Source organism: Marmota marmota, unplaced genomic scaffold (assembly GCF_001458135.2).
Source record: "Marmota marmota marmota unplaced genomic scaffold, marMar, whole genome shotgun sequence".
Lineage (NCBI taxonomy): Eukaryota > Metazoa > Chordata > Mammalia > Rodentia > Sciuridae > Marmota > Marmota marmota.
Genome location: NW_026000170.1, coordinates 10,215,415 through 10,227,088, shown reverse-complemented (window position 1 = coordinate 10,227,088; position 11,674 = coordinate 10,215,415). Strand labels below are relative to the sequence as shown.

At 34.9% G+C, this 11,674-nt stretch overlaps 1 protein-coding gene across 21 annotated transcripts in view; it reads right to left on the bottom strand.

Annotated features, from left to right (window-relative positions):
* Dnah6 (dynein axonemal heavy chain 6) overlaps positions 1–11,674 on the bottom strand; it is a 284,182-nt gene that overhangs the window by 233,987 nt on the left and 38,521 nt on the right. For all 21 annotated transcript variants that reach the window (XR_007342085.1, XR_007342086.1, XR_007342087.1 and 18 more), the window contains 2 exons: positions 3,671–3,871; positions 382–502 (listed from right to left, as the gene is read on the bottom strand). Coding sequence is in view for 18 of the 21 variants with exons in the window: in XM_015499875.2 (XP_015355361.1) it covers positions 382–502; positions 3,671–3,871 (322 nt within the window). In the remaining 3 variants the exon portion in view is untranslated. The remainder of the gene's footprint in view (positions 1–381; positions 503–3,670; positions 3,872–11,674) is intronic.

Here is an 11,674-nt window from a genome sequence, read left to right as displayed (position 1 = left end):
AAAAGATTACCCCAATTCCTAAGAAAGAAAAAAGTTATATAAGCTTCATTTAATAGAACTTGTAGAGATGTATATAGTATTTTCAACTCATTCCCATATACAGTTTGTACAGCCTTAGGACAAATAAAACATCATACTATAAGCCATTAGGAGGAAATTGCTCCCCCAAATTTCCTGAAATAAAATAGCAGTACTGAGTAAAGATAAAGGGGGAAAGTAATTCTATGGAAAATAATCTATAAATAAATAAATTCTTGACTTTTGTTGGCACTTTTTAGGGCTACTCTTTCTGTCACTAAATACCCCCATACAGATAACTACAAGACCACCTACTTGGTATTTCTATAAAAAATAATTAGTATGGACAAATGGAAGACTTACCAGGTTCTTGAAGTTTAAGAGCTTGCAAATCAAGACTCTCATTTTCCTTAAAGAATAAATGGATCTTTTCAAAAGTAGCTGCATATAAGTAGGCAGATTCAAATGCTGCATGAACAGTTTCCTAAATGTTATAAACAAGCAGATGAAAATAAAACCACTATATTTTTCTTAAGCAGAATTCAATTTAGCATTGACACATACATATATGCACACACAAGTAGTGCCTCTGTGTCCAGAAATATGCTTTGACTTGGGAATACATGAATTAGAAAAGGCACATCCTTGATGTCAAGGGGAAGTTAATGAACTCAGGAAGAAACTTATGCATTTTTTAAAAATACTCTTTAAATTTGACTTTTGAAGAATTATTCCTGATGATTGAAAAGAAGAACACTTGTCATTTTTTTCTGCTTCATGGTAGACAATAAATCATTAGTAAACCTGGCAAAGAGTTAATGCCTTTTCATTTTCCAAGCTGCAAATTTTATGTTTTAGTGGATGTATTTTTGAGTAAAAGCAAAACTATTTGGCATGCCTACAAAATCACTTGTTATACTTACTGACAGATTCTCTGAACTGACCAGTCTTTCATTCCAAAATGTCCTTCATACATTGCCCTAATAAAACATTTTCCTTCACTTTTTACATTTGGCTCCAACCTTTATTTCCCCACAATCCCTGCCAACCCAAAATAATTACTTGCACTTATTTCAGTCCCTTTAATACCCATATTGACAGATATTATCACATGTTTAATGCTTTAAAAGGCAGTTTAAATTTGTTGTTGGTCTTGACATGTGACTTCCTTGTTGTACCCCAAGACTTACCTTTTTATTTCCTTTCAAGACTTCTTGCAAGTGAACTTTTTTTTTTCTCATGGAAAACTAAAGACAATTAATGGAATTACACAAACCCAACATACCAATGATAGGGAAAATGTTTCAGAGTCATGCTTTATAGATGGAGGGCAAGTACTAGAAAATTTAGCTTACAAAAAATGGTAAATACCTTAAATGTCTATATTAATTATTTGTTTCATTTATTTTCTTTTGTTAGGCTCTTATGTAATCTTATAGAATATTTGTGCCCTTACAATAAAAATTTTAAAAAATCAATGTCAGACTGTTACTCTTTTGACCTGATATGTGTATGATATAAACATATATATGGGTGACAAAAACATAATATGAGGCCTATAGTTGGAAAGCTCCACTGATATTCAAAATGATTTAATTTTTTTTTAATTTTGAGATAATTTCTACTGAAAAAACGTTGCTGGATCAGTATAAAGAATTCCATTGCTTACCCTAGTTCCCGAAATTTCAGCAATTTGCCACATTTCCTTCATTATTCTCTTTCTATATCTATTATTTTACTCTATAAACAATTTGGGAGAAAATTACAAATGTGGCATCTTTACCCCTAATCATTTCAGAATTTATTTATCAAATGCAAGGATATTTTCTTGCATAAACATAATACAATGGTCTAAATCAGAAAATGAACATGGATATTTATATTATCCAACTATAAACATTATGCAAGTCAGTCATTTGTCACATTATATTTTTCATAACAAAAGAAAGAAAAAATAGTACTAGTCCACTGTTCTATGTAGGATATCATATGCCATCTTATTATAGCTTTTTGGTTTCCTTTAATCTGGAAGACTTTCTCAATCTTATTTTTTTTTCATGCCCTTTACATTTTTTAAGATTGTCTGTATGCATTTGTGTTTTATGTTTCCTAATGTTTAGATTCAGCTATATATTTCTGGCTATAATATCACAAAATTATGTGTGTTTTCAGGGCATCCTATCAAAAGATACATAATGTGAGTTTGTGTGATTATTTGTAATGTTAACAGATTAGTTACAGTGGCATCTGCTAGGCTTATCATTGTAAACTCATACTACTTTCCCCTTTGAAATCACTAAATATGCTATGAAGAGAAGCTCTGAACTTACATAAATATCTTGTTTCTCATCATACTTTGCATATTCATTTCATTTTTATTATTAATTGAAAACATAAAGACAAAATTGGACATTATTAACGAGGTACCATGTTATGTTTAGATTAAGTTAGGTTAACTATTAAGTTAGGAGATATAGTTAACCTCCTCCATATGTATCATTTCTTCATGGTGAAAACATTTAATATCCTTTCTTCTAGCTTTTGGAGATACATAGTACATCAATGTTACCTGTAGTCACCCTACACTGCAATAGCACACCAGTACTTCTTCCTTCTATCTAACTGTAACTTATACCCATTGATCAATCTTTCCCTAGTCCTCCCTCCCCACTGCTCTCCCCAACCTCTAGTAACTTCTATGAGATCAATCTTTTTAGAGGGAGATCACATGTCCTTATCTTACTGTGTCTGGTTTATTTTACTCAGCATAATGATCTCCAATTCCATCAGTGTTCTTGTAAAGAATAGGATTTCATTATCTGGCCAGAGTATTCCAATGTGAATATATACCACATTTTTAAAAATTCATTAATCAGGTGAAATGCACCTTGCTTAATTCCATATCTGAGCAACTGGCTGCTGCTGCTCCTCCTCTTCCTCCTCCTTCTTCTTCATGGGTGACTGAACCCACTGAGCTACCTCCCTAGCTCTTTATTTTTTATTTTGAGACATGATCTCACTAAGTTGCTGAGGCTGGCTTTGAACTTGCAATCCTCCTGATATCTTGGCAATTAAACCAAAGAATAGTGCTGCTTTTTCCCTTCTCACATCAATATTCTCTGTAAATGTGCTTTTGTTTTTAAAAGTTGGGACATTTAAGCTGAAAATGTTAGCATATGAAATGCTATGTTCAAAGTATACTTGATACACTGCTTTTGAAGAGTTATCAAGAGATATTATTACATTTCTAATGAGTCTCAAATAATTACATTATACTTTTATAAAGCACAAAACATTTAATAGGAAATGACTTCAATTAAAAATATTGTATTAGCTGGTAAGTCATCCAGGTTCTGCTTGTGTCTGTAAGAATTCTCAATAGCCATTATTGCCTCACTAGAAGCACATGCATATAGATTGCTAATGATATGTAACTGCTTTGCCAGATATTTTAATGCTATTAAAAAGTTATCTCTTGCTTAACAGGGCAATATTTTAGGTATCAACATTATTTTCAAATTTTACTATGTAGAGATTACATTTATTCCAATTTTCACAAATAAAATATTTAAAGATGAGACAGAAAGAAAATATATTACTCAATTTCTTAAAAATTGAAAATATAAAACAGTTTTAGTAAAAGTAAATTTACCTTTATTTGATAGACAATTATGTGATAATTCTTATCATCATCAAACACAGATGATAAACTTGGCCCAGGTCCACAAGTTTTTTCTTCAAGTTTGTTGTTAATGTAAGGGCTGGTGAAAGCATCAAAATACGTATCAGGCACGAGATTAGGAACTGATAACACAGTGTTTTGAAAATTATCAACTGAATCCGAAATACAATCCTGTTAGAGAGAAAAGCATAAACATAAATGTAAAGAAAAATGATTATATTTATGAATATTCTGAATTACTAAACATGAATAACTCAATCAACCAGGCCAGATGTTGTGTTGATTCTTTGATGAATTGGAAAACACAGTCCTGCTTAGGACACATATTTTCTAATTGAGAAAGAGGTAAATTTTTTAAAAAAATGTAGCACATTATAAAGAGATCCACATTCAAAGTGTGAACAAAACACCAGAGGGTCATAAGGAAGGAATGCCAAAGGAAAGTTTAAAGGAAGGGCTATAAATTTAGATTGTTGGCAGAGAAAGGAGGACTTGTGTGTTCAAGGCTGGTAGCCTATGCCTGTAATCCCAGCTGTTCCAGAGGCTGAAGCAGGAGTATCACAAATTCCAGGTCAGCCTGGGCAATTTAGAAAAATACTACCAAGAAGGAGAAGGAGGAGAATGAATGTGTGTGGGGGCATGGTGAGAAGAAGTTGTTTGAGTAGTAATTTCTATTTTAGAGATCTAGGGCTAGGGATGTACAGAGATGGAGACTTGCTTAGTGTGTGTGAGTCCCTAGGTTCAATCCTTGGTACCACAAAGAAAAAATATATAACCTGAGATTTAAAAAAAAAAAATCTTAGACATGTAAACAAAGATTTGTGCAAGTACATTCAATACAGTATTACTCATAATAATAACTAAAGATATACTGAAGTGGCAGGACCACCCCTTCTGACCAGTGTACTACCCCGAGAGCAGAGAGATCCAGCCCAGACAGCCCACTTGGGATCCAGGATTTCAGTAGGCCCAGTTCACCCCTCCCCCAGCAAGACAGACACTGCCAGAGCCTAGCCTTTGGCATAAGACCATCCTTTCCTACCAGCAGACAACTTTGGGAGGTCAAGCCCAGCAGCCCAGATCCACCCACACCATCCTCTGCAGGGCCCAGGTGCACAGCAGGCTGGGTCCACCCCTTTCTCGGAAGGGTAGACACTCACCAGAGCCTAGCCTCTGGTGCAGGACCACCCCTTCTGACCAGTGCACTACCCCAAAGCTGAGATTCATTCTAGATGGCTCACAACAGCCCATGTGGGATCCAGGATTTCACTAAGTCAGGTTTACCCCTCCCCCGGCAGGGCAGACACTGCCTGAGTCTAGCCTTTGGAATAAGACCGCCCCTTCCTACCAGCAGCCTACCTTGGGAGATCAAGCCCAGTGGCCCAGATCCACCCACTCCAACTGACACAGGATGCAGTAACATCCATTGAGGGACACCAGCAGGGTCTGGAAGCCAAACATCAAGGTGAGTTACAGATAATCTGCAAAGGTACTACAAGAATATAGAGATGAAACTGTAATATCTCAGATCCACACTGCAAGAAAGGAAGACACATAGACAACATGAAAAAACAAGAGAGGAAAGTGCCCCAAACAAATCAGGACACTATAATAACAGAACCTATGGACAACAAAGTTGATGAAATGTCAGAGAAGGAGTTCAGAAGGTTCATAATTAAAATGATCTGTGAATTAAAGAATGACTTATATGAGCAAATACAAGCAAAAATTGATCACTCCAACAATGAAATATGAGAGCAAATACAGGTAGCAAAACATTACTTCAAGAGAGAGATAGTGACCCCGAAAAAAAAAAGCCAGAAATCCTTGAAATAAAGGATACAATAAATCAAATAAAAAACTCAGTAGAAAGCATAACCAACAGACTAGATCACTTGAAATAAAGAACATCAGATAATGAAGACAAAATATACAATCTGGAAAATAAAGTTGATCATATAGTGAAGAAAGTTAGAAACCTTGAACAGAACATCCAAGAATTATGGAACAGCATCAAAAGACCAAATCTAAGAGTTATTGGGATAGAGGAAGGCACATAGTTTCAAACCAAAGGAATGCACAATCTCTTCAATGAGATAATATCAGAAAATTTCCCAAGCATGAAGAACAAATTGGAAAAACCAAACATAAGAGGCTTACAGGACACCAAATGTACAAAATTACAACAGATCTATACCAAGTCACATTATAATGAGAACGTCTAGCAACAGAATAAGGATAGAATCCTAAAAGCTTCAAGAGAGAGGACAGATCACATATAGGGGGAGACCAATTTGGATCTCAGCAGATTTTTCAACCCAGATCCTCAAAGCCAGGAGATCATGGAACAACATATACCAAGCTCTGAAAGAAAATGGATGCCAACCAAGAATCTTATTTCCAGCAAAACTAAACTTTAGATTTGATGATAAAATAAAAACCTTCCATGATAAACAAAAGTTAAAAGAATTTACAACTAGAAAGCCTGCACTACAAAACATCCTCAGCAAAATTCCAAGAAGAGGAATGAAAAACAATGATGAAAATCAGCAGAGGGAGAGATTACATTAAAGGAAAATCTAATCAGAGGAGAAACCTAGTCATGTTAAATACCAAAAATAAACAAAAATGGCTGGGAATACAAATCATGTCTCAATAATAATCCTGAATTATTATATATTATTTAATATATATTATAATTATTATATATTATAATAATTATATAAATAATTATATAAATATAAATAATATATATTATTATATATTATAATAATTATTATAATCCTGGCTTAAACTCAACAATCAAAAGACATAGACTAGCAGATTGGATTTAAAAAAAGAAAAAGAAAGGAAAAAAAAGACCCAACAATATGCTGCCTCCAAGAGACACATCTCATAGAAAAAGACATTCACAGACTGAAGGTGAAGGGTTGGAGAAAATCATACCACTCACATAGACTGTGGAAACAAGCAGGGGTTTCCATCCTCATATCTAAATAAAGTAGACTTCAAACTAAAGTCAAACAAAAAGGATAAAGAAAGACACTACATACTGCTCAAGGGATCCATACACCAACAAGACTTAACAATTATAAATATATATGCCCCAAACAACAGAGCAGCTATGTTCATCAAACAAACTCTTCTCAAGTTCAAGAGTCAAGTACACCACAACACAATAGTTTTGGGTGGATTTTTTCTTTTTTTTTTTTGTGGTGCTGGGGATTGAACTGAGGGCCTTTTGTATGGTAGGCAAGCACTCTACCAACTTAGCTACATCCTCAGCCCCTTGGGTGAATTTAACAACCTCTTTCATCACTAGATAGATCTTCCAAACAAAAGCTGAACAAAGAAACTACAGAACTCAATAATACAATCAATAACTTAGACTTAACTTACATATATAGAATATTCCAACCTTCAACAAGAGAATATATTTTTTTCTCAGCAGCACATGGATCTTTATCTAAAATATACCATATACTATGCCACAAAGCAACTCTTAGCAAATATAAAAAAGTAGAGATACTACCCTGCATTTTACTAGATCATAACAAAATGAAATTAGAAATCAATGACAAAATAAAAAATAAAGTCCACTCCAACACCTGGAGACTAAATAATATGCTACTGAATAAACAATGGGCTGCAGAAGACATCAAGGAGGAGATTAAAAAGTTTTTAGAGGTGAATGAGAACACAGATACAATATATCTGAATTTCTGGGACACTATGAAAGCAGTTCTAAGAGGAAAATTCATTGCATGGAGTTCATTCCTTAAAAGAAGAAAAAGTCAACAATTAATGACTTAACATTGCATCTCAAAGCCCTAGAAAAAGAAGAACAAATCAACACCAAAAGCAACAGAAGACAGAAATAATAAAAATCGGAGCTGAAATCAATGAAATTGAAACAAAAGAAACAATTGAAAAAGTTGACAGAACAAAAAGTTGGTTCTTAGAAAAAATAAATAAAATTGACAGATCCTCAGCCATGCTGATGAAGAGAAGAAGAGAGAAAACTCAAATCACTAACATACGTGATAAAAAAAGGAAATATCACAACAGACACTACAGAAATATAGAAGATAATTAGAAATTATTTTGAAAACCTGTACTCCAATAAAATAGAAAATATCGAAGGCACTGACAAATTTCTAGAGTCATATAATTTGCCCAAATTGAATCAGGATGATATGCACAATTTAAATAGATCAATTTCAAGTGACAAAATAGCAGACACCATCAAAAGTCTACCAACCAAGAAAAGCCCAGGACTGGACAGATACACAGCCAAGTTCTACAAGACCTTTAAAGAAGAACTAATACCAATATTCTCCAATTTATTTCAGGAAATAGAAAAAGAGGCAGCACTTCCAAACTCATTCTATGAGGCCAATATCACTCTGATTTCAAAACCAGGCAAAGACACATCAAAACAAACAAACAAACAAAACAGAAAACTTCAGACCAATATCTCTAATGAACATAGATGCAAAAATTCTCAATAAAATTCTGGCAAATCGGATACAAAAACATATCAAAAAGATCATGCACCATGATAAGTGGGATTCATCCCAGGGATGCAAGATTGGTTCAACATACGGAAATCAATAAATGTAATTCATCACATCAATAGACTTAAAGATAAGAACCATACGATCATCTCAATAGATGCAGAAAAAGCATTTGACAAAATACAGCACCCCTTTATGTTCAAAACACTAGAAAAACTTGGGATAACAGGAACATAATCTCAACATCATAAAGGCTATCTACACTAAGCCCCAGGCCAACATCATTCTAAACGGAGAAAAATTGAAGGCATTCCTTCTAAAAACTGGAACAAGACAGGGATGTGCTCTTTCACCACTTCTATTCAACATAGTCCTTGAAACACGGACCAGAGCAATTAGGCAGATGAAAGAAATTAAAGGGATATACATAGGAAAAGAAGAACTCAAATTGGCACTATTTGCTGATGATATGATTCTATAGCTGGAAGACCCTAAAAGTTCCACCAGAAAACTCCTAGAACTAGTAAATGAATTCAGCAAAGTAGCAGGATATAAATCAAAGGCATTTTTGTATATCAGTGACAAATCCTCTGAGATGGAAATGAGGAAAACTACCCCATTTTCAATAGCCTCAAAAAAAAAAATTGGGAATCAACTTGACAAAAGAGGTGAAAGGTCTATGTAAAGAAAATTACAGAACCCTAAAGAAAGAAATCAAAAAAGACCTTAAAAGATAGAAAGATCTACTTTGCTCTTGGATAGGCAGAATTAATATTATCAAAATGACCGTACTACCAAAAGCACTATACAGATTTAATGAAATTCCACTAAAAATCCCAATAAGCATTCCTTATAGAAATAGAAAAAATAATCATGAAATTCATCTGGAAAAATAAGAGACCCAGAATAGCTAAAGCAATCCTTAGCAGGAAGAGTGAAGCAGGTGGCAGACCTTAAACTATACTACAGAGCAATAGTAACAAAAACAGCATGATATTGGCACCAAAACAGACTGGTAGACCAATGGTATAGAATAGAAGACACAGAGACTAACACACAAAACTACAATTATCTTTTTTTGACAAAGATGCCAAGAATATGCATTGGAGAAGAGTTAGCCTCTTCAACAAATGGTGCTGGGAAAACTGGAAATCCATGTGCAACAAAATGAAATTAAATCCCTATCTCTCACCATGCACAAAACTCAACTCAAAATGGATCAAGGACTTAGGAATACAACTAGAGACCCTGCGTCTAATAGAAGAATCTCCATCATGTGGGGTTAGGCACCAACTTCCTTAATAAGACTCCTGTAGCACAAGAATTAAAATCAAGAATCACTAAATGAGATGGAATCAAACTAAAAAGTGTCTTCTCAGCAAAAGAAACAATCTGTGAGGTGAATAGAGAGCCTACATCTTGGGAGGAAATCTTTACCCCTCACACATTAGATAGAGCACTAATCACTCAGGTTTATAAAGAACTCAAAAATCTAAACGCCAAAAAAACAAATAACCCAATCAATAAGTGGGCCAAGGACATAAAAAGACACTTCTCAGAAGATGATGTATAATTAATTAACATGAAAAAATGTTCATCATCACTAGCAATTAGAGAAATGCAAATTAAAACCACCTTAAGATACCATCTCACTCCAATCAGAATGGCAGTTATTATGCATACAAGCAACAATAAGTGCTCGAAAGGATGTGGAGGAAAAGGTACACTCATACACTGCTGATGGGATTGCAAATTGGTGCAGCCAATATGGAAAGCAGTATGGAGATTCCTTGGAAAATTGGGAATGGAACCACCATTTGACCCAGCTGTCCCTCTCCTTGGTCTATACCCAAAGGACTACATACTACAGGGACACAGCCACATCAATGTTTATAGCAGCACAATTCACAATAGCTAAACCATGGAACCAACCTAGATGCCCTTCAATAGATGAATGGATTTTAAAAGTGGCATATATACACATTGGAATATAACTCAGCAATGAAAGAGAATAAAATCATGGCATTTGCAGGTAAATGGATGGAGATGGAGAAGATAATGCTAAGTGAAGTTAGTCAATCCCAAAAAAACAAATGCTGAACCTTTTTTTGATATAAGGAGGCTGATTCATAGTGGGATAGTGAGCAGGAGCATGGGAGGAATAGACGACCTCTAGATAGGGGAGAGGGGTTGGAGGGGAAGGGTGGGGGCATGGGGTAATTAATGATGGTGGAATGTGATGATTATTACTACTCAAAGTACATGTATGAAGACACGAATTGGTGTGTATATACTATGAATACAACCAGATATATGAAAAATTGTGCTCTATATATGTAATAAGAATTGTAATGCATTCTCCTGTCATATATAAATAAAAAATTTACATAAAAAAGATATACTGAAGTATTCAAAATGAATAGAATGGTTATACAAGTCATGGTACATTATACAATGGAAAATTCCATACCCTTTCAAAATGATGTCTTCAGAAACTGGTCAATGTCATGGGAAAAAGTTTATGATATAATGTTAAGTTAGAGAGAGAGAATTGATGTATGATATCATCCCTATTTAAAAATGTATCTACATCTATGTATATAATCTCATGATAAAGTAAGTATGCTGGAAACAATAAAAACAGTGGTTATTTCTATTTCTGACAAGATTTTGGATGATTTTAATGATCTTTGTGTTTTTCAAATTCTCTTCAATGACCATGGATTAGTTTATAATTTAGAACAAATACCTTAAAGAAAATTAGTTAAAGTACTTCTTGATGAGTCTTAAAATATGAGCTGGAGCTTGCCAAGATTACATAACTCCTAGGAGTCCCATTCTCTCTGTCATTGTGTATGAAGGGGCCCCCACCAAGAGGTGTTGGAGCACAGAGCCAGTGTGGACAAACAGTGTGTGGCAGATGTGTTAACACAGGTAAACAGATAGGTGGATGTGAGCATGCAGGTAGGGGAAGGAAACATAGGGCTCTCCCCACCTTGAGTGATGAAAAATAACTCTTCCTCAGAGGACAGGAAATCCCACCCACAAACCTTCCTTCTTCTTGCTCAGGTACTACCTTCTTAAACTAGAAGAAGTGAGTATAGCCAGTTTAAGAGACTTCCAACTTCAAAACATGCAGAGAGGCACTGCTTGCCAGATCCTGATTCACTGTAATTTATATTATGGCTTTAAAACTTGGGTAGGTTTTTCTGGGATATCAATGTAAACTTTCCAACATGTGAAACCAGCACAGGGCAGTAGGCCATGGCCCCCAAAGCACAGTCACCTCAGCAAGTTAGTTCATCATTGAAGAGGAAGGAGATTCCAAGACCAAGTATAAAAACCCAGTATGTGGGGCTGGGGATGTGGCTCAAGCTGTAGCGCGCTCGCCTGGCATGCGTGCGGCCCGGGTTCGATCCTCAGCACCACATACAAACAAAGATGTTGTGTCCGCCGA